The sequence below is a fragment of the Pyxicephalus adspersus genome, chromosome 6, assembly GCF_032062135.1.
Source record: "Pyxicephalus adspersus chromosome 6, UCB_Pads_2.0, whole genome shotgun sequence".
NCBI classification, from domain to species: domain Eukaryota; kingdom Metazoa; phylum Chordata; class Amphibia; order Anura; family Pyxicephalidae; genus Pyxicephalus; species Pyxicephalus adspersus.
Window position 1 is genome coordinate 76,068,159 of NC_092863.1, and position 22,322 is coordinate 76,090,480.

General features: G+C 37.1%; 1 protein-coding gene across 2 annotated transcripts; it reads left to right on the forward strand.

Annotated features, from left to right (window-relative positions):
• Nucleotides 1–578: 578 nt before the first annotated feature.
• On the forward strand, nucleotides 579–21,395 carry OCLN (occludin). 2 transcript variants are annotated; one of them, XM_072416226.1, is made up of 9 exons: nucleotides 579–707; nucleotides 7,111–7,185; nucleotides 9,137–9,812; nucleotides 10,197–10,358; nucleotides 15,029–15,165; nucleotides 15,764–15,967; nucleotides 16,885–17,056; nucleotides 17,577–17,618; nucleotides 19,843–21,395. In XM_072416226.1, the coding sequence occupies exons 2-9, from the start codon at nucleotides 7,136–7,138 to the stop codon at nucleotides 19,939–19,941; spliced, it is 1,542 nt and encodes a 513-aa protein (XP_072272327.1). In that variant the 5' UTR covers nucleotides 579–707; nucleotides 7,111–7,135; the 3' UTR covers nucleotides 19,942–21,395. The 2 variants fall into 2 exon arrangements, with proteins under 2 accessions (XP_072272327.1, XP_072272328.1); XM_072416227.1 differs by lacking the exon at nucleotides 579–707 and adding an exon at nucleotides 6,860–7,004.
• The last annotated feature ends 927 nt before the right edge of the window (nucleotides 21,396–22,322 follow it).

Here is a 22,322-nt window from a genome sequence, read left to right on the forward strand (position 1 = left end):
AAAAATGAAGTGCTATTATGACACAAATGCATGGCTAGCAGAGATTGCTGGGGGTTCTTAAGCAATATGTGACTCTCAGGTCAGTTTTTATTATACCAATGATCCTTTTGGCTATCTGTAAGGGCGGCATTCTTCCACTGACCAGCAATGTAAGAGACATTCATCCTACTGACCACCACACTAATATATTGTGATCTGTGGATATAGAAGGGGTTCCCTGAGCTCTGAAAGTTATTTCTAGGGTTCTTATTTAAAAGGTCGGGAAACACTGAACTAGACAATCACATTACTTTCTGCAATAATAATCTTTTATTGCTGTCCAATCATTTCAACTATCCCAGTTATTGCTCTCTAAAGAGCTCAAAGATCACTTGTGGATTGAGCAATTGGCACCCAGCTCTCCTCACTGTGGTATCAGTGCTGTAAAACATCGGCCATCCCTATAGGTGATTTCACAGACTCGGGTTACAGCACATAGCAGGACACTGAAACCTGTTCTTCCCAGTTTCAGGTGTGCAGCCTGCTCGGCCACGCCCTGCTCCCCGGGGGAGTGGGGGAGGGAGACACGGCCCGGGAGGGCGGGGCTTAGGAGGAGCAGCAACAATCCAATAGCACAGACCCGACTCACCGTGTTGTGAGGAGACCTCATAAGTTGTATTGTCTGCTGTGTGGAGGGTGTACATAGGAGACTCCAAGGCTGCACACAGGTAAGCACTTTAATACCTGGCTTCTACTTTACTTGGGCTAGTGTATGTGATAGTAATTTATTACACACAGGTGAGAACCTGTCCTCTTCTTCTAAGGTATTCTATATAATGCTAAATTAGTATTACACGCAAGTGGGACACCACCTATACCTTCCCCTTCCTGCTATGTATTCTCATCTATAGAATACTGAGTTATTACAGATGTCTACCTGTCCTCACCTATACCTTCTCCTTCCTGCTATATATCCTGATCTATGGAACACTGAGTTATTACACACAGATGTCTACCTGTCCTCCTATATATCTGTCCTCACCTATACTTTCCCCTTTCTGCTATATTTTCTCATCTATAGAATACTGAGTTATTACACACACATGTGTACCTGTCCTCACCTGTACCTTCCCCTCCCTGCTAAATATACTGATCTATAGAATACTGAGTTGGTACAGAGGTGAGTACCTGACCTGTCCGATATTATGCTGAGTCCTCTCCTACATCTGTAACCTTTTCTGAGCCTGGGTTTATCCTTATAATACTGAATTATTATATAGAGGTGACTACCTGCACTCCTCTGTATCTGTCCTCTCCTGCTTACCCAAGACAATATTACACAGAGGTAAATACTTGTCCCCTCCTATATCTATATCAGCCTGCACTCATGCTTATGTTATTGTATTATTACATAGACGAGTACCTGTCCCCAATACCTGTCCTCTCTGTGATATTAGTATGTTACCCTTCTATCTGCTCAACCAGGGCTCATCTTTATGAAATATTACATAGAGATGAGTGCATGTCCTCCTTTGTATCTGTCCCTTGTATCTGCTGACCATGGACTTATCCTTATAATATCTGTTCACTTCTGCTCAGCCTGCACTCATGCTTATGATACTGAATTATTACATAGGTCGAGTACCTGTCCTCACTACCTGTTCTCTTCCATGTCTGTCTCCTGTGATATTTGTATGTTACCTTTCTATCTGCTCAGCCAAGGCTCATCTTTATAATACTGAACTATTACATAGATGAGTACCTGTCCACCTTCCCCTCCTTGTATCTGTCCCCTCTGTGATCCTTGTATTTGCTCACCTTAGACTCATCCTGAATTATTACATACAGCTGAGTACCTGTCCAATACATGTTCTCCTGTAGATCTGACCTTTATAGTTGTCCCCTCTGTGATATTTGTATGTTACCCTTCTATCTTCTGAACCAGAGCTCATCTTTATAATATTGACATTACATTGTCCACCTTGTCCTTTCTGTATCTGTCCCCTCCGTGGTCCTTTTACCTGCTCACCCTGGGCTCATGTTTATAATACTGAACTATTAAATAGGTGAGTACCTGTCCTCTTTCCCCTCTTTGTATTTGTCTCCTATTTGATCCTTATATCTGCTCACCTTAGACTCATCCTGGATTATTAAATAGGTGAGTACCTGTCCTCTTTCCCCTCTTTGTATTTGTCTCCTATTTGATCCTTATATCTGCTCACCTTAGACTCATCCTAGATTATTAAATAGGTGAGTACCTGTCCTCTTTCCCCTCTTTGTATTTGTCTCCTATTTGATCCTTATATCTGCTCACCTTAGACTCATCCTAGATTATTAAATAGGTGAGTACCTGTCCTCTTTCCCCTCTTTGTATTTGTCTCCTATTTGATCCTTATATCTGCTCACCTTAGACTCATCCTAGACTATTACATAGGTGAGTACCTGTCCTCCTTCCCCTCTTTGTATTGGTCCCCTCTGTGATCCTTAAATCTGCTCACCAAAAGCTACATACACACATGCAATTATAGTCCTTGGAAAGGATCTTTCACCATCCTTTCCAACGACTAAGGCCTGCACGATGCATGAACGAGTTCTGTACATATAGCACTGTTCTGCCCTATAGAGAGGGGGAGAACGACAGAGCGGCATCCCCATGCGTGCTCTCCCTCTTCCCTTGCATTAGGATAGTTCGTCGTCCAACGTCCGTGGATCCGCCAGGACGGTTGTATGGACGATGGGCGCTGTACACACACCAGATTCTCGTCCGATATTGTCCCTGAGCCGATTATCGGGTGAGAACCATTGGACGTGTGTACGTAGCTTTAGACTCATCCAGGATTATTACATAGGCGAGTACCTGTCCTCCATACCCTTTTTGTGTCTGTCCCCTCTGTGATCTGCTCACCTTGGTTTCCTCCTGGATTATTACATACAGCTGAGTACCTGTCCTCAGTACATGTTCTCCTCTATATCTGTCCCCTCTGTTATATTTGTATGTGACCCTTGTCTTGTATCTGCTCAGCCTGGGCTCATCAGCCTTATTCTGAATGCTTGGAGTGACCCTGATGTGCACTGCATGTAGCTGAACCTGTAAAACGGGGATAACCTGTAGATTTCTTGTATCTACTGACTTCTTGTAAGGTTATATAGTATAAAGTAGATGCCCTCTTCTAAATCACATGCAGCTTATAAACAAGAAATTTCTTCCTTTCCTTCTGCCTCCCAATACAGAAAGTAATGGAGCTGAGGAGGTTACCTGTTGGGTTTGGTTGACATTTAGTTGTCTTTAGGGAGTGAGTGCATACTGAGTTAAGTTTCAGGAGAAAGTTTTGTTTAGGATGGAACGTTTTTAGTTTGTCCATTGCCGTTCAGTGCGTGCATAAAATACGAAAAGGTATTACATATTCGATCATATTCGAAGTTGGATCGTTCTTTGTCACCTGACTGTAACTACTTTGATCTGGGTATTCGATACCCCTTCTATGTGTAATGAAAGGTTATAGAGATGCATGGTGACAGCTCTGTACACATTGTGTCCGCCTTAGATGCAGCACTGGCTTGCCTTATGTGTACATTACAGCCTGCATTCCTGATCACCACTAATGGGGGTTGTTTACTGAACAACTCGTATGTATGAACATGTACAAGTGTCAATTATTTACTCATACTGTACAAAACAGGAAATATATGCATGCATGTGCTTTATCAAAGCATGGTTAAATCACACAAATATTAGCATGTAAACAGGCTTTCCTTTAAAGGCAGCCAAAGATATGACATTTCTTGTTTCAGAAAATCTCTGGTGCGGAAGTTTTCATGTGTATGGACACCTAAGTAATAGGTGGATATTGGTCAGCCATTATCGATTGGTAAAGTGTTGCTGTTTGGGTAGTCAGTCTCGGTTGTCTATTTGGTATTTTACATAGCATATAGTATCTTTATAACACTTGATGAATGTTTTGCCTTCCGCATTCTTCCTTTGCACTTTGAATTGCTACAGGGATGTAGTCGTTACATTGTTGTCTGGAATACAATTGGTGCAAGTGTCCCTCTAGGATAACTGGAAAGCTAGTTACACACTTGCAATCATTATCGCTAGAAAACGAACAACTAACGATTATGCACGATTATTTTTTACTGAGGCGTAATATGTTAGTGCCAAGGCAGCTATTTTAAGTGTTGACTCCACCTTGGGAGCATGAGAAAGTGTTCATGATGTACTTGTTCTAATTAAAGGTGGCTTTCTAGTTTCACCAATAGTCAGAAAACCTGCTGATCATACAATTATTTTGTGTTTTTTGTAGTGTTCCCTTGATGTAAAACCAGTCTGCCTTCCCCTCTTTCATTTGTTTTATGGTTTTGGATTACCAAATGTCTTGGGACTTATGGTGCTTTGGGTTTCCAATGCAATCTCAATCACTTGGTAGAACATTAATAAGTGGTAAATATCTGAAGTTGTAGGGTGATGGAACCTTTGATAGCTTCAACCCTTCAAACCTCAGATAACTTCAACCAGCATTAAGCTGGCATGAAATTTTAAACCTACCACCAATTACTTAGTTGATAGGTTGGTCTATGGTCAGCATGGGGAACCCTTTAGTGCCAATTGCAGCTAGAATATGCCAGCTTGGCATGCCTTTCAGTGCCAATACCGATTAAAATGCAAGCACTGCACAATGATACAAGGAATGATTTATACTGCATTTGAAGCTGCCTGTTTCTTTGTGCTTTACCCCCCATTCAACCAACATTCCTTTTGTCTTCTGCCTCAGGGGACAATAGGAATGTTCAGAAGGTAGGAAGAGCTACCAATGTAGCGTGTCTATTAGAACAAACTGAGAACTGGCTTGAGTAGCAAGGTTTTGAAAGTTTTTTTTTTTTTTTAAGGTGTGACTACCAAATAAGTGTTTTTAACCAGGTTAGTAAAACTAAAGTTGGTGAATTTTTTTTGCTGACTATGGCTAACCAAAAATCACTTTCTATTTCTACTCCTCAGCCTTATTACCATATCTTAAAAGCAGCTACACATTGCCTGCTAATATGGCAAGAAAATGACAATTTCCTTGAAACAAAATGTCAGAAAGATGGTTGATAGATGAGACTTTTATGTGGCCGGATTTATCATTTCCAGTTTTTGCTATGCACCTACCTCATCCACTTAAATTTCTGTACACATTTAGCTAAATCAAATAGATTGTATTGTCCGGTATAAGGTGTGGCAAGCTTATTCCATTCTTAGGCATCTGACATTACTGTGTCCTGCAGTCATATGAGACCAGAGGATGGAACCATACTGTGCAGCTGGAGAATACCAGCATCTGACACTCCCGATGTGTGTCATTTGCTGACTTCTGGTGGAGGCAGCAGTGCTTTGATGGGGTTTTAGGCAAGTAGTAGACCTGAACTGCTAAAGGGGCAAGTATAATGCCTATTCTTTTGCTGAGAACTGTTTTTTTTTTTTTTTCTTTTTTTCAATTACTCTCTCTTTAAAACCTTCCTTACTGAAACAACCGTGGTTTTACAAAGTAAAAGCTTTATGTGGGCACCATGATGTTGAGTTTTTCCAATTGGCCGGCAGTATAGAATCTATTACTAATGGCTGCAGTCATTCATCTTTCTCTTATCATCTATTATCTATTCTCTATTTCATTTAAGCTGATTGTACACTATATCAAGTCTGATTGAAGGAAAACCTAAATATTCATGCACTTTGTATCCAGATTGTATAGATATGGTAAATCTCAACAAGATACAATTTCTGCACAGATTATGTAGTGTATGGCCAGTTTTGAATTGATCTGTTTGGTTTATTAGACAGCAGTCTTTTCTTTTTATTATAATTTTTATTTTTGAGGAAGGAGGAAAGGGTTAGGTCACCAGAAATTCAGCTTTGTAAATAAGCCCAAAAATGTATTTGATGTGAGGAAACACCCTGTGAATAGACCTCTCCTGCTTCCTCCCAGTGTTATGCATACTTTGCTCTGACTGATTTGGCTGTGATACAGACAGCAGGATTCTTGGTGTGTTCCTGTAGAAAAGAAAAAAGCTTCCACCACTGCACTTGTTCCTCTGTGATACAGTCAGCAGGGCTATTGTCTGAGAAGGGAGTCACGAGGTGGATAAAGGAATCCAGATATCGCCTCTGCTACTTCTTGTGTGCTAGATTGCCAGCACTCCTTTTTATGGCATTGAGGATAAGGCGTGATCATAAAGACAAAATACATTTACATGTTTTATGATCAGAAGATTCTTGTAGGATTCCTCTACAGCAGTTTTCATTATTTGAAGTTTGTAGATTAGGAAAAATAGTAGAATGTGCCAGGGTGGCTGTGCAGCCTTCGGGGGTGCCTAAACATTGGCTGTCCTTGATTGCAAGCCTTTACACTTACAGCATTTGCAGCTAAGGAAAACTACAATATTGTGGGCTATTCCTAAGGTATAGAAATCATTAGTTCTTACTCAGAGTGATTTGGTTTGCATTTGTCTTGTATAAACAGTAGGGGTTCATTTTATGAAGTGAAGAATACGGTCAAGAATGCACCTTTTATTAAAAGGATTTTTATTGAAAACTTGCAATTTACCTAGAAAGAGGTTAATAAAAAGTGTGCTGATTATGTGCACAAAAATAGTCCTTTGAAAGAATGCTAATTGGCTCTGTGCACCCAACAGGAAACTGACTTGATTTGGAAAAAACACAATTTCAAAGAATATACTATTTCAAATTGTATCCCTTAATCCTGTGTGACAGCAACATATAATTTAGGGGACTGAGGAATTTCAGTGTCCCAAGTAACCGCTGATAGACGCTATGTTATCAGTTATCCTAGCGCTGCATGTGCACAAAACGGTCATTACACTGGATAACTAGCAAGGAAGTCATGTTTTGGTAATATATGCCTCAGTGTATTTAATTTTATAGTACGTCCATTGTCATCTACAATCTGGCATGGTACACAGTGGGAAGAAGACTGTAATTACTGAATAATACATCTTTGTTTCTTAGAATACCAGAAGGATGTTTTCAGGTCTGTACTTCAAGGACTGTCATTTGTGTCCTTGTACTGTTCATTAAAATCCAAAATCAAAGCTCATCAATAGAACATACAGATTAATCTATCTCTTTCATTTTAGGTTCCTTCTCTGACAACCTTCAAAAATGTCTTCGAGACCCTTTGAAAGTCCTCCTCCATATCGGCCAGATGAATAGTATGTATCTTATTTTCCTCATTTTCAAATAAACATTTGATAAGAAATGTAAACTGGGTGTGCCCTATTACACTGAACTTAGGTGATAAGCAGGTGATAGTGTCCTACAAGTATGTATACTTGGAAGTTGGCAAGCCAGCTCAAGAATTTATAATTCTCCTGGCAAATAATAAACTCCTCCGCCTCCAAATGATGTTCTTACATTGTTATATGAAATGCAATATATAGTAGTGTTGTACATATTTTTTTTTGGCATTAACAATTAGAACTTGGAGTGCACGTGGGTCAAAAATTGTATCTCTACTGTAGTTAAAATTACATTTGGGACCTGCTAAGACTATCCAAAGAGGTGCTTTAGATATGCTTATTTGTAAAACAATGATTTTTGTGTATGTGGTATGTGGAGAGGTGGTAAAAATATATGATGTTTGAAAAACAAATAAATATGACTCAAATATTGTTGGAAAATTATATTATAGTTTAATCCAGTCATGTTTTTGTTGAAAACCCCTAATCTGTTTGTTTTCAAATGGCCTCCTGCAATTATCTGCACAACAGAGCTTATACTTGAAGAGGGAGGAGGAGCATTCCTATTCATTCAGGGTTAATATGCTTTGCGCAGGGTTTTATTTCCTGCACAAGAAAACACATACATCATGTTTTGTCTGGTGCGTTTACGCTAGATTTGTTAAATCCCTGTATTCAGACATGGGTATTCTTGGTGGGTTGGCAACTTGCTTATGCACATATTCTGTAATGCATTCTGTGTGTTGTGGGTTTTCCTGCAACTTTCTAGAACCTTATCCTATTTATGGGTATTTCTCTTGAGGAACAAGAACCCGTTTTTTTCCATGTAAACCCAGTGGAAGCTTTGCATAGCTCCTTGTCTGTCTTTAAAGGAAATTTAAAGAGAGTTAAATGTTTTGTTGTGTTTTTTTCTTTATTTTATTTTTAATTTTCTTTAATAGACAAGATTATATCCTTTCTTTTATTCAAGAAAAACGTATATATCAGCATTGAAAACATTTACTGTTTTTTCTTACAATGTTATCTACAGTTAAGTTATGGCATGTATAGTAAAAAAAAAAAAAATTATAAAAACTTTTGTCTAAACCTATTGTCTTAACAAATGGCTAGGTGAACTCATGCAAAAGTTTCCTTTTACTGCCTATTGTTTTGTAATGATGATGTTTTTCCTGCAGACCACAAGACTTTTATTATTTACAAACCTCTGATTAATTTATGAGCCAGTTTTGTTTAAAGCAACCCCAGAGGAAATGCTATGAGAACATGGACCTAACTCATAGTCATGTATACACTAGATTAACCGCTGCTAATATTTTTGCTATATAGTTTTTTTTTTTTTTTTTTGTTAAACACAATGCCACAATAGGACCATTCCATAACCTGCGAATAATGTGGACTTTTGTAAAGTATTTTTATCTATAGTGCAATGCAATGCTTTGTCAGGTCAATCTTCATTCTGTATGCAGAGATGTTTTATAGCCATTTTAGAAACAAGTTTAGATGTTTACTTTTTATATAGTGTTAGGTGCTAAGCTCAAATGTTTATATAATTGAAAAATTATAAATGTATTGAGCATGATCTGAAAGTGTTGCATGTGTCTACGTATTTGATTTTCTTCCACTGTAAATGCAAGAATGCATTTACCATGCAGCATAGGCCTATGGGCATGCATCCAATTGGGACAATAAATGTACGGTCATTGTTGTACCTTATTTATTTATTTTTTTCTAATGATCTCAAGTTCAGGATATATTCCAGGCTCCGGCTTTTCTAAATATTTCTGACTACAGTATATAGGAATATTGGATTTCTCCTAAATCTGAAATATGTTACATTCTGTGTGTGTGTGTCCTGTTTTGTTTTTTTTTTAACTGGTATACCCTTTCCTTAAAAATATTTTAATTTTTTTTTTTCTTTTTTAAGTCGACCTTCAAACTATGCCCGTAGCCGAGACATGTATGGAGGAGAGATGCGCTCACAGCCAGCTTACTCTTACTATCCTGAAGATGAAATCCCACATACCCAGCATTTCTACAAATGGAGCTCCCCACCTGGCATCATAAAAATTATGGCCATCCTTATTGTTGTCATGTGTGTTGGAATTTTTGCTTGTGTAGCTTCCACGTTACCATGGGATTTGGATATCACAGGACAGTCGATGGGTTATGGCTTTGGAGGATCCTCTGGATATTCTGGGGGATACAGTGGCTATGGATTTGGTGGGTCTCAAATGGGTTTAGGCTTTGCTTATGGAGGAAATTATACTGACCCAAGAGCTGCCAAAGGATTCATCCTCGCCATGGCTGCTATTTGCTTTATTATTAGCATGGTGCTGTTTGTGATGCTCGTAACAAGGACACAAACTTCCACTACCAGAAGATTCTATCTGATTGTTATCGTTGCCAGTGCAATTATCGGAGGCTTGGTCTTCATTGCAACAATTGTGTACACTATAGGAGTAAATCCTGTAGCTCAGGCATCTGGATCTGCTTTCTACACACAGATTGTGTCCATATGCAATCAGTTCTATTCACCGGTCACAACTGGAGTTTTTGTGAATCAGTACCTTTACCACTACTGTGTAGTCGAGCCGCAAGAGGTAAGCTTGTCCCCGATTTATATGTACATACAAAACAATTAGGCACAAATAAGAAACAAATTGTTTTACTTTTACATTTACATCACAAGATGTAGGCATCTTATCACAACCCTATCTAAGTATTTTAAAAGATGTAAAAACCTAGTAGGTATACAGAAAGTACAATGGGATCATGAACTAGTAATCACTATATGAAAACTATATTTTGACTGTACCCTGGACAAATTCAGGAGCTTGAAGTTGAGGAATTTAAATTGAACTGCAAATACTTGTATTTAGCATATGGTCTGCCTAATATGATCATATTCTGTTTTCACGTAATAATGACCACAACTTAAAAACATCCCTTTATAATATAATATATAACTTGGTTCCCCCTTCTAGGCCATTGCTATTGTTCTGGGTTTCCTGATAGTGGTGGCATTTGCCATTATCATATTCTTTGCTGTGAAAACAAGAAGGAATATCAACCGATATGGCAAAATGAACATTCTCTGGAAGAAGGAAAAGCTTCAGGGAGAGGGAGATCCTAACGTGGAAGAATGGGTGAGTCTGTTCTATCAAAAATATATTTTTATGTATTGCTGTCACATTCTCTTTGTTAGGTTAGTGGGGCTGTCCAACATAGTATTGGGCAAGTACTGGGTTAGGAAGGGTACATCTGGCCCCAATAATGTCTATGCTATGCAGTTTTTAAAATGTTTTTTTTTATTTATTACATTCTATTTGAATTGTTAGTTTTCCTTTTTTTATTTATCATGTAATAGCTTATGTTAATCTTTGGTAGCCTGAAGAACATATTTTATTATCTGATGGTAATGTTCAGTGATGTGTCTGCTTATTTTTTATTTTACCCTTGCTGTAAACTTTTTGTAGTATCTGAGCAGAGAACTTGGTTTGATGCATTTGAAAAAAAAATGTTGAGGGAGGAAATGCAAACACCAAAACAATGAGCAAAGGTGCAGGTGGTTAAGGAGAAAAGCTTTACTAAAATAAACAATGGAACAGTTTACATGAGATTTTAGGGCTTAGTACTATAGTGTGCAGCATAATACAGTATGGTAACGTAGGGCAGTGTACTATATTTGTGTTGTGTTACATGACCATTGATTCTTAATGTCACATAAACATTTTTCTACAGTTTGCCATAAAGTGCAGATGCAGAAACTCTGTGCAATTTAGGTGCATGGCATATATATAAGAATTATACATATAAGAAATATACATATATATAAGAATTGAGCACAGTATATTCTTTTTGTAGGTTGACCATCCGTTGAAAATAAAGCACACTGTGTTGTGTTTTAATAAGGTTTTTGGTGTTGTAATATATCTCTAAACTACTATTTTAGTTTTTTGGTTTCCGGCAAATTGAATTATTAGCTACCTTTTGGCAGTTTGGGATATTCTCTGAGGGGTCTGATCTCTCCACCAGGATTAATAGTCTGATCCAGCTGTTGAAGTGTAAAGCTGGGTACACACGTGCAATAGTTGTCGTTGGAAAGGATCTTTCACAATCCTTTCCAATGACTAAGGACTGCACAATGGCTGAACGAGTTGGAACGTCGTCCATCGTCCGTGTATGGACGGTGCACGTTCTTCACACGCCAGATTCCCGTCCGATATATCGGCCCTGAGCCAATTATCGCACGAGAAGCATTGGACGAGTGTACGTAGCTTTAGCAAAGCCAAGAGAAGGGTTATTCTATTGTATTCTCTGAATGGATGTTGGATTTAACAAATAGATAGGGTGTCTTCCTGTGGTGAATGGAGATACAGACTACTATGTGGAAACGTTCTGATTTACCACCAACACAAACCTCACTATACATCTAATATGCTTCTGTTTGCAAAAACTTTAAGGGGTACCAAGTCTGCTGACAAAAGAAATGGCATAGCCAAGCAATTAATGGGCAACCTCTTTTGCTTGCTCTGCAATGATGTGGTCTGTGTTGTTTGCTTTCTAAAGTGAAGTTCACTTTTCACTTCTTGTTTTTTTTTTTAGTATGCTCTGTGATGCTTTTGAATCTAATGCAGTACCCTGCTTATGAAAGTGTTATGAACCAGCAGTGTGATTTTTCTTTAGAATTTTGTGATTGCAAACAGAATATTTATATTTATAACAGTAATATTGATTGTATCATGGTAGATACGTTTTCCTGTCTTGTAAGCCTGTCAGGGCCAGAAGTAAGAATTCCAAGTGAAAGATGTGGGTGCTGATAAGTATCTTTCAGCTGCTCATAGATGATGTAAGATGATGTCTCGCAAGAGGGACATGTTTGTAATGAGAGATTGAGTTTCTGGGAGGGGCCTGCAGTTTCATTACATTATCAACTTGTTTATTCTGGCTTCGCAGCGAGAGCTACAACGTTGCGTGCAGTGATGATCATGTACAGCTTTCATTTCTCACCTTTTTACCAGCACGTTTTTGTTAGGTGAAAGGGATAAATTATCGTTGTGCTTATAACAAGTGCCTAAACCATTCCAGGCAGAATTATTTATTTTTAAACTTGTTATAGCCATATCTCCTACAATAACTGACATTTTAGACAGGGGAAAAAACAAAAACATTGAATCCAAATTTTTTTTTTTTTTTTATATGCAGATCAGTTATCAAATAGGTAAAATACTTGTAGCTGATTGCAAAGGATCAATTCATATGTTTACCATAATATAAATAAAGACCGCCATTGAGAGAAAACTGCATGCCCAGCATTAGGCATTTCTATTTTCATTTTTTAACAAATGACCACACATACAGTGGTTTCCAGACTAAAGCTGGTCTTCATGTATCATGGCTTTTGGATCTTAGATTAGTGTTTGACCTCTAGCTTTAAAATGTACAGAATCACATTGGGTGGGGGAGTTGTCAGAAAACCTGGCCAATTGGCTAAAAGTTTTGAGAACAGTTGGTTGGAAATGTTGAATGGTACCCATCAATTTAATCTGATTCTGGGTACCAAAATTAATGAAAAATCAATTGTATTTAAGGTTAAAATTACTCAGTACAAAGTGTTGCTTCTGGTCTACTCTGCAGTAACCACTCTTTATAGCTATGAACCTAAAATAAAAAAAAGTTTCTACTGGCATCAATCCAATCCTTAACTCAAAGTAGAATAATCCATTGCATTATACAGTATTTTTCCATGCATAATGACAGGTAGAGGTTTAGGTATGTTTGTATCTTATCCCATAGACAAATATTGTTTGCCCTGCCTGGCTTAAATTTTAAATATGGATAAAACTGTGATAAGCATAGAAGTCTGGTCATAGATGGAACAATTGTAACCAGCTCAGTCAGTTGTTTTTATTGAATACCGTGTAAGTCCATTTTATTTCTGAATTTGAAACGTGTAGAAAACAAACTTTGATCAGTCAGGTCAGAAGATTTCCATTGATTGTACAAGTTTCTGGTGGGATCTTGGGACCTCTTTATTTAAAATAATTTTTGTAGCAATGCACACATATACTTTTTTCGTCTACTGAGAGATGATTAAAAAATGTTTGAAATGCTATTCATGCAGATTACATTTGTATCAAACAAGTGCATTGAATTGAAAATTTAGTTTGTTTATGGCTTGCTAATGGTACCACAGTGCACCACCTAATAAAATATCATTTTTATGACTGATTACACAAAAACAAATCATATGATATGAGTCAGTGCACATTATCTCTTTCTGCATAGTTTATAAATTGTTTTTATTACAGAAATTCTCAGTCCATGCTACCTATATATGTATATTTCTGCAGGTAAATTGGTACAAGTTTGCCTTTTATTGTCTATTTGTACCATGTGTAAATCATACAGTATATTTATAAATAAAAATGTATTAATAATGTTATAAATTCCTGAGACATGCAGTAGAGGTTATCATAACAGAAATTTGATGCAAGTCTTATCCATTTAGAGAAGCTTTAAATGCTATGAGCGGAGCCAAGAGTATGATGCCAACAATGCAGATAACTCTCTGCTAGAAAAAATATAAAAATATTGGCAAGAAACTGTTTAGTTAACCCACTGGTTGACCAATATTTGAAATGGGATGTTGCCAGGAACAATTCAGTTTTTAATACTTTAGTAAAAATAATTTTTATGTGGATAGCATAGGTGTATCGTATATCACCTCCCCCCTCTGGAATATGCAGAAAATTAGCTTTCCATTATTTAGATAGTAAATCAAGCAAATTTTTGGAGTTAAAGAAAGTTAAATTTCCTTGGACATTGGATTAATATGATTGAAGACTCTAAAAAAAAAAACTTGAGGTTTAACATATCGTTCCTACTGAGTGAGTTTGGTGCTGTAAGGTTGTGAATCTGTTGGTTTGCATGACCAGTCTCTTGTAAAGAAAGGGTACTGGGTTTGTAGTAGATTAGTAAGGGTTTTATTGTGTGGATGTGTAGTCCGTATGCAATGACAGGATTATTGAGTTCACTGCTTTCTTCTTTTTTTTTTTTTTTTTTTTTTTTAATAGTTTTTATGTATTACAAGAAAATAAAAGGCTATTTCTTATAATTCCGGGTGTTTTGTACTGTGCCATAGTTTCTGTAGCTATTTCTGAGTGTGAAACAAGCAGGAATAACCAGTTTTTCTGCTTTCTGTTTGGATTTAAAACACTGTGATTGCTTGTAAATGTGTATTGTCATTCAAAAGGACAAAGAGAAAGGCATTTCCGGTCCTGGAAGAAAGAGCTGTTTGGAGCATTTCGTTGTTGTGTTGGAGTTCGCACATAATTCTAAGTTTCCTTAGAAAACAGTGGCCTTTTTTATTAAACTTGACATATTCCAGAAAAGTTAAGATGTTCATGTACACAATGTCTTGTCTAACTGCTGTAGAAAGTTCTTTCTAAGTAAAGCGTTTGTTTATTAACCTTGTGCAAATAAGGATGTCCTTAGCTATTTTCTGGCTGCAGCTAGGGCAGTGATCCTGAGATAGATATTGGTGCTCCCAACCCTCATTTCCTTGGATCAGATTCAATAAATGAAGGGGTTGGTGCAGTGGAGACTGTTCAGAATGAGCAATACCTTTCTACCTGGCTGGCATAGACATTTTAAGAATTCCCCATGTTAAAGAAAACTGATCTGAAATACATAGACTACAATGGCCTTCTATTGAAAATGCTAGTTGCCTAGCTGCCATACATACCTGATGCAGGTGCCAGTCAGTGTCAGGCATGAAAATGATTAACGTTGTGCTGTATTTACTTCAATAAAGGTAAAAACAGTGTCGGCCAATCTTGAAGCAGTACCTGCAATGTCTGAATACAATGATAAGGTCAATGGATCTGTTTTGGATTATAGAAGTGTTAACGGTGTGCAAACCTATTCTGATCACAACATGCCATCCCGTGTGTAAGTATAACCCCTTAATAGATAGATAAGTAATTTACTCATTGTAAATGTACTGTAGATTTGACAACAGTTTAAGTGATCAGTAATGGTGTTGATCTCCTCCTGTATCACTGTCTGTATTAGTCTGTCATTTGCAATCCCTATTTAATGTACAGCACTGCATAATATGTTGGCGCTATAAAAATCCTGTTTAATAATAATAATAATAATAATAATAATAACTACCACTTGTAAATGCAAAGGGCATTTTCTAAATGCTTTTAGCAAAGTATGATGCATTTTAGGTATGGAATGTGTTTGGCTGATTTCTTGTCCCATCTGCATCCTGGGATAATACAACCCTTTAATATTAATTAATAGAAAAAGTTCTAAAGTGTATTCAAACCCAAGACCCAGCTTAGGAGTCCCTAAATGTGGTGCATGTCCTAGGGTAACAATGTTCACTCCCATATTTTATCTGTACAACAGTTTGCAAAATTGCTAGACAGGTATAGTGGTGTCACTGAGGTACAATGAACTGTGTACATGAGTATTCTAAACACTGTCTCTTGGTTCTAAAAGAATTGGTTTTCCTTTTCTTTTTTTTTTCTTACACTAGTATTCCAGAAGAAGAATATCCAGTGAAGAATGAATCAGGATTTTCTCCAAATATTTACAGCAGCAGCTCAGACACAAGCAAGAAAGGTCCACCTCGCAATAAGAGACCGGGAAGAGCCAGGAGATCTCCCAATGAGAACTATGACACAGACTATACAACAGGAGGGGAATCTGGGGAGGAGCTGGAGGATGAGGACTGGGACAGGTATGTTCGAGGTCTTTATTCCTAACCTGGAATTACTGCCAGTAACACTTCCTGTCCTAGGGGGACAACGCCAACTCACTGTATTGTAACTTAAAGTAGACCTGTCACTGAGAGGTGATCTCACCTGTCATTGATGAACTCAGAATATAAAGAATGCTAATTGTCTGGATGTAAAGCTTTTGATGCACATAGTGACAATCACAAATCTGAAACAATTAGCTAAACACCTAAACTACATACTCCTTCTAGATCAGGGATTCCAAAAGTATTAAAGGCATAGGATCAGAACAAAAAGTAGGGAAGCTATAATTTTAGAACTAGAAATGGTAGTTTATCTACCTTTTATAGGCCTGAAAGTAATAGCAATTAACTCAGTCAAGCTAATAAACTGCATGTGAAGCTCCCAAATCTCACATTTTGATAAGAAAAGCAGCTTACTATGATTGGTCTCTGATGGACCTTGAGTTGGTGTTTATGAGGAGGAAATTAAAAAGAACACCTAGGCTCAGAACTGGGGATGAATCAAGAGGATAACCATTTTTTTTTCTGACAAACCAGAGCCACACAGTCAACATCAAAGCAACATTTATTCCGGGTGTTGAAAATGAGCTTTGAAGTGAACCTAGCTGAGTTTTCCCAGATTCTGTGGGAGTGTTCTCTTCAGTTTTTCACTACAGTGAATACAATGCCAGCTATTGAATTCTTGTTTTTCCTCAATAATTCCATAGTTTAAAAAAAATTTCCAGCAGCAAGATAAGGCCTCAAAATGGCAATTGAAGATATGCACCCATCTGCCTATATGAATCAGTGTCAACTAGGTCACTTTAATAGTGAAGGATTGAGGCTCCAGGTGTTGGTGTCAGATGTAACTTTACCTTAAAATGGTATTTCACTTGGTTTACTTTTTATTTTTACAGTGAATATCCTCCTATCAATTCAGACCAAATGAGACAAGAATACAAGAGGGACTTTGATACAGGCCTGCAGGAATACAAGAAGCTACAAGCTGAACTAGATGAGGTCTCCAAATCCTTATCTACGCTGGACAGGGAATTGGACGAACATCCAGAGGGAAGCCAGTCATACAGGGTAATGTTTCGGAAATATTTCCATAGATGTTATATGCTGGTGACTTTATTTTCCTCATTCTCCTTCATATTTATGCATTAAATATAATGCCTACACGCTGCTCCTTTACAGAATGTTTACTTACATGCATCCCTCTGGACCACCTTATCCTGCCCCTCACACTTCTAAGATGTCTGTGTGGCTTGCCCTCTGTAAACTGCCGGGTCCTTCAGGTCTCGAATTGATCCAAGAACTAAAGCAAAAGCATCCAAATTAACTCCCACACTCCATGTGTCAGATGCAGGCAAGACAATGGAAGAACCCATTTGGTTGCTAAAGTTATTACTTTTCCTCATTTTGGGCAATGCAATAGGTCTGTTTTGTAGGAGGCACCATACAGTTCCTATTTTTGTAATCTTTCTGATCCTTTTCCTGTTTTGAGACTGTTACCCAGTAAATTATGTACAGTGATGTAGGGTACGATCTTACAATACTGTCCAAGTCTATCACATTGTAATGGTTTCTAATTCTTTTGTTACAGGCCATTGCTGATGAATACAATCGTTTAAAGGACATCAAAGCGGTATGTACACTTGCAGTTTGCAGCAACAAATAGCAGAAAGAAATTCAAATATATGTACCAAACCTGTAATACTAAGTGTTTTTAATAAACATTGCAACAAGAACTGTAGCATTTCGGCCTGCTTTTAAACCAGTAGCAAGAAACAATATTGTCTGCTGGTCTGTCATGCTTATTCTTTGCCTAAAGTCTCTGACCCAGTACACATGTGAAGATGGTATTCTAAAGCTATTTCCGTGCTTGTTCTAGCTCAGTGACTAAAAGTACTGAAGCCCCAGGGATGATTAGCTTTTTCAATTGGAAATTGGCAGTAGTTTGCATCTTTTTCTTTAGTATTACTTTATTTTAAATAGTGTAGGATCATCAAAACAGCCAGGTAATTAGCCAGGCCAGGAGTCAAGCAATGTTATATTGCTGACCTTATAAAGGATCCCATAATTTGTGTTTGTATACTTTGACCAGATATAATGGCTGTATATTTGTTCTAAATATACATCTACGGTTTAGTAAAGCAGGAATAAAGGATTTCAAAGCATGACAACTTTCAAAAACTGCTCCATACATACATTCTGCTGAATTCAGTTCATAGAATATTGCACCCCAATGATTCGTTTCAGCTTCGATCTGATACATAAATACTAGTAGAAAGACACAATGTATCAAGCTCTGGCATGATTTCAAATCCTAGGTACTGTTATACTGTTATTTGTCTTGGAATGTTTTCCATGCATTTGTTGTTACAGTTAAGGGTTTCCTGACGTCAGAAATATTGTCCACACCTTGTTGTAACAATGAGACCTCAGCATCAAAATTCTGGACCTGTTAAAAATATTCAGTACCTGAAAATGTTCTCATGGTTGAGAGCTGTATTAGTGATTTTGGTTGACTAACCTCAGTGACAGAATTAGCAGAAGGGCACTAAAGCAGTTTATAATTCACACATGCCTATGGCTGAGAACAGGGTTAAATGGTCCTTGTCTAATATCAGCAGCATGTAGCCGGTCTTCGGAGCTTGTCGTTATTTAAGGAACCTGTAGTTGGTCAGATTAGATTTTTTGATAGGTCATTATTTCTTTTTTTGGAATAACCTAGGGTTTTAGGGCTCTGCTCTGCTGATTTTTTTGCAGAGAGGGGAGCAGAAGACTGTACATACTACAAAAGCTCTGTGTACTTGAGATTTTTTTTTGGACATCTGTAGTTGTCCAACTAGTAAAGACTGTGCACGTACAGGAAATAATATATCAAAAGAATTTTAATATACCAGAGCCCGGATTCTTTCATGTGTCCTCCTTTTTTTATTTTTTTTTTCTGATTAGGCTCTTGGTGTAGTATATATAGGTTTTAGAGTCAGCATTACCTTGGCCCATACAATCCTTCTTGGGTTTAGGGGCAGACAGCGATTTTATACCACTTACTCCCCTCCATACTATATTTCAAGATTTTAAAGTGTGATTTAAATTAATTGTGCTTTAGTTGGCTGATAGCAGTGTTCATAGCAGGTCTTCACGTGCACGCTGTTTTGCCTTTATATAACAACTACTGTTATAACACACACCCCTTATTACTATATAAATATTTTTTAATAATAACATATTAAGCAGTGCTGTACATTAAATAGGGGTTGCAAATGACAGACAGATACAAACAGTAACGCAGAGGAGAGGACCCTGCCCAGAAGAGCTTACAATCTAATAGGTGGGGAAAGCCGCTTTTCAGGAAAGAGCACTCCCGACATGTTTGATTGATTGAATTTTACTTTTTTGAAATTGTTTCTCTGATGACATTAAAAGATAACGATCACAGTTGTTTTTAAACCAGCCTTTTATGAATGTCCAGCTGAGAGTTATACAAGGTATTTTCATGGCCAGAGAGGATGTAGTTCCATTAGATTTCCCTCTATCTAGATGATCATATCAGGCCTGGGGTCACCGAAATGTCCCATCCCTTCTTTTTATCTTTCCTGAGGGGAATCAAAGATTTAGGGATCAAATGAGAAAATACAATAAACCTGGATTGTGTGGGTTACTGTATTGCAAAGATAGTAGTTGTGAAGAAGTGGAGTACTTTTATTATGCATACTAACACATTAAAATCATTTCCTCTGTAAAATTAGCATAAAGGCAGGATGCACTATAAAATTAGATTTTTGTGCAAACATCATTTTAAAGTATTCTTTTCCCAATTACTACTGGAATATTAATTTATGATATGCCTTTTTTCTTTCCAGTCTTCAGATTACAAGAACAAGCGGGAACGCTGCAAACTCCTCAAGAACAAACTGAACCACATCAAACGCATGGTCAGCAACTATGACAACAACTATTAGTTAACTGGACTCACATGCTAAATACACAAGTCAAATGTTTGACTTGTATTACCACAGTGGAGCCATGTTTGGGACTCAATAATTGTTTAAGCATGAATACAGGTTTTTTATATTTCTAAAAATAACCCATAGTTCATTTTTAAACCTTTAAACCATTTTGATTTTGCTATCCATTTTTATACAGTTTAAAAATGTTTTTAAGTCATACAATGATTAACATCTAAACTCCCATTTGTTTCTGGGTGCAGAACATCTCAGACTGATGTTGTAATCGGTCTCCTAAACACTGAACCACTTATGCAAATACTATTTTCTTTAATTCTGAAAACCCATGCAGTCCATAGTTTTAAACTTACACTGTCCCATTTCAGGTTAGTTTGTATGTAAATATATATTTTGTATTAAGGCATTAGGACATGTATAGAACAGTAATATCTTGATTGCAAAGAAAATAGAATTTTAGTTTGTTACTGTTTTGTAGTTGTAGCATCTAATACTTATTACATTCCACTTTGTCAACCAGTGAAACAGATATCTGTAGCTGCTGTGCCACCTTTATGCAACAAGAGGTTGTCTGTGAGTGCAACAGATAAAAGTTCATTTTAAGGTGGGATGTAATAATTCATAATGCCAACAATCAGATTTCATCTTTAGCCACTACGAAAGTCCTGTTGTTTTTTTATTTATTATTTTTCAGTGAGAATAAGGAACCAATCACAACATAAATTAATGTAAAACAAAAAGTTAAGCTATAGCTGCAAAAGTACCTTGTGTGGTGTATGATGAAATAGATGGTAACGCAAACAAAACTAATTGAAACAAAGGATTTTGCTAGGAACAGACATTTTCTGTCGTTGATAGTATCGCATATAGTTGCCATCTGTTGCTCCTGGCACCACCTTCTGGAGTTAGCCAGGTGGTGACCACGTTGACCGCAGTATTGTATGCAATCAAGCCAATTTGCTTGCCTGTCATATTGATCCCGAAAACTCACAAATGCAATGTTTATTACATGAGTATTCAATACTGTTATATAGTAATAGAGGCTAAAATATAAATATGTTTCTTATCCATGTAAAGTTTCAACATTTTTGGTGCTGTATATTTGAGGCAGCACAAAATTATGTATTATTTTTTGTACTTTTTGTTAGGTGTAAGTTGAAATCCGTGTATAAAAGCTATGCATTAATGAATGTAAAAACAACATTGCTTTAAACTTGTATGTGAGGTGTTTTAGATTTGTATACTTTTTATAAAAAAATCTGTGTAATATAAATTTCCTTTCAATTTTTATTTGTGGTGATTCAACATACCAAAATTTTGTTACAGATTGTGTATTTCTGCATTATCATATTGGGCCTTTGGCACTTTGTTTATGCACTAATGTATCCTTTTCAAATGCACAGATGTGTGTTTTATGGGAACTGTGATAATAAATGTTTTATAGCATCTTATTTCAAAGGCACTTGTTTTTCTCTTTTGATGTAAAATTTAGGTGTTATGTAAATAAATAGGAATACATTCAAAAGGAATAAACAGTATTTACTTACAGCCAGAATGACCAATATCTACTTAGCAATCAAAAAGTACAAGCTGTACATGAAAATGCTTAATTACAAAAGTGCTAGAAAGTAACAAAGGAAAGCACTGAATTCCAGACATGGTGCCTGCGCATTAGCTTCTACTACACCACTGCTGGATTTAAAATTATGAATTTAGTGGTCCGTGAGGTCTGAAAGATTGGCGACCACTGTAATAGAGAGTCTTGGTATATCTTTTTGGATGAAGCAAAGACATACAGAAGAGCCAGTTCAGGTTTATCATGAATTGATATGAGTAAGCTGAGTAAGCTCAAAGATGATGTTGAAGACTTAAGAACAAAAGGAGGAAAGTACTGGAAAACTACACAAAATAAATAGGCTTGTACTAGACTCTTTGTGGTATCTCCAACACATAGGATGAAGATGTGGATATATACTAGAGCCACAGACATTCTATACCTAAGGAGTCGGGAGTGTTGATTTACTTATATTTGTTGCTAAAATTGGTTTTGTGGCCAAAGTATAACATGCTATCTTACTGCTAGTTGGTAAAGTTCATATTACGGTGACATTTTGACATTTTTCTCTTCTGGACAAAGGAAGGGACTGCAGGGGATTGTTTGAAAAGCAGCAGCCTATAGATATAAGAGAAACTACTTTAAAGAGGAGTTGTAGGGTTGCAAAGTGATTCCAGGTCTGAATATGGTCTAATTTAAGACTGAGTGCTGGGGGGGGGGGGTGTTATGTCAGCTGTTAAGCTAGGAAGTGATTTAGTTGGAATGTCCTCCAAAACCTGGATTTGATAAGATTACTCTGGGGAACACATTATTTGTTGCGTTA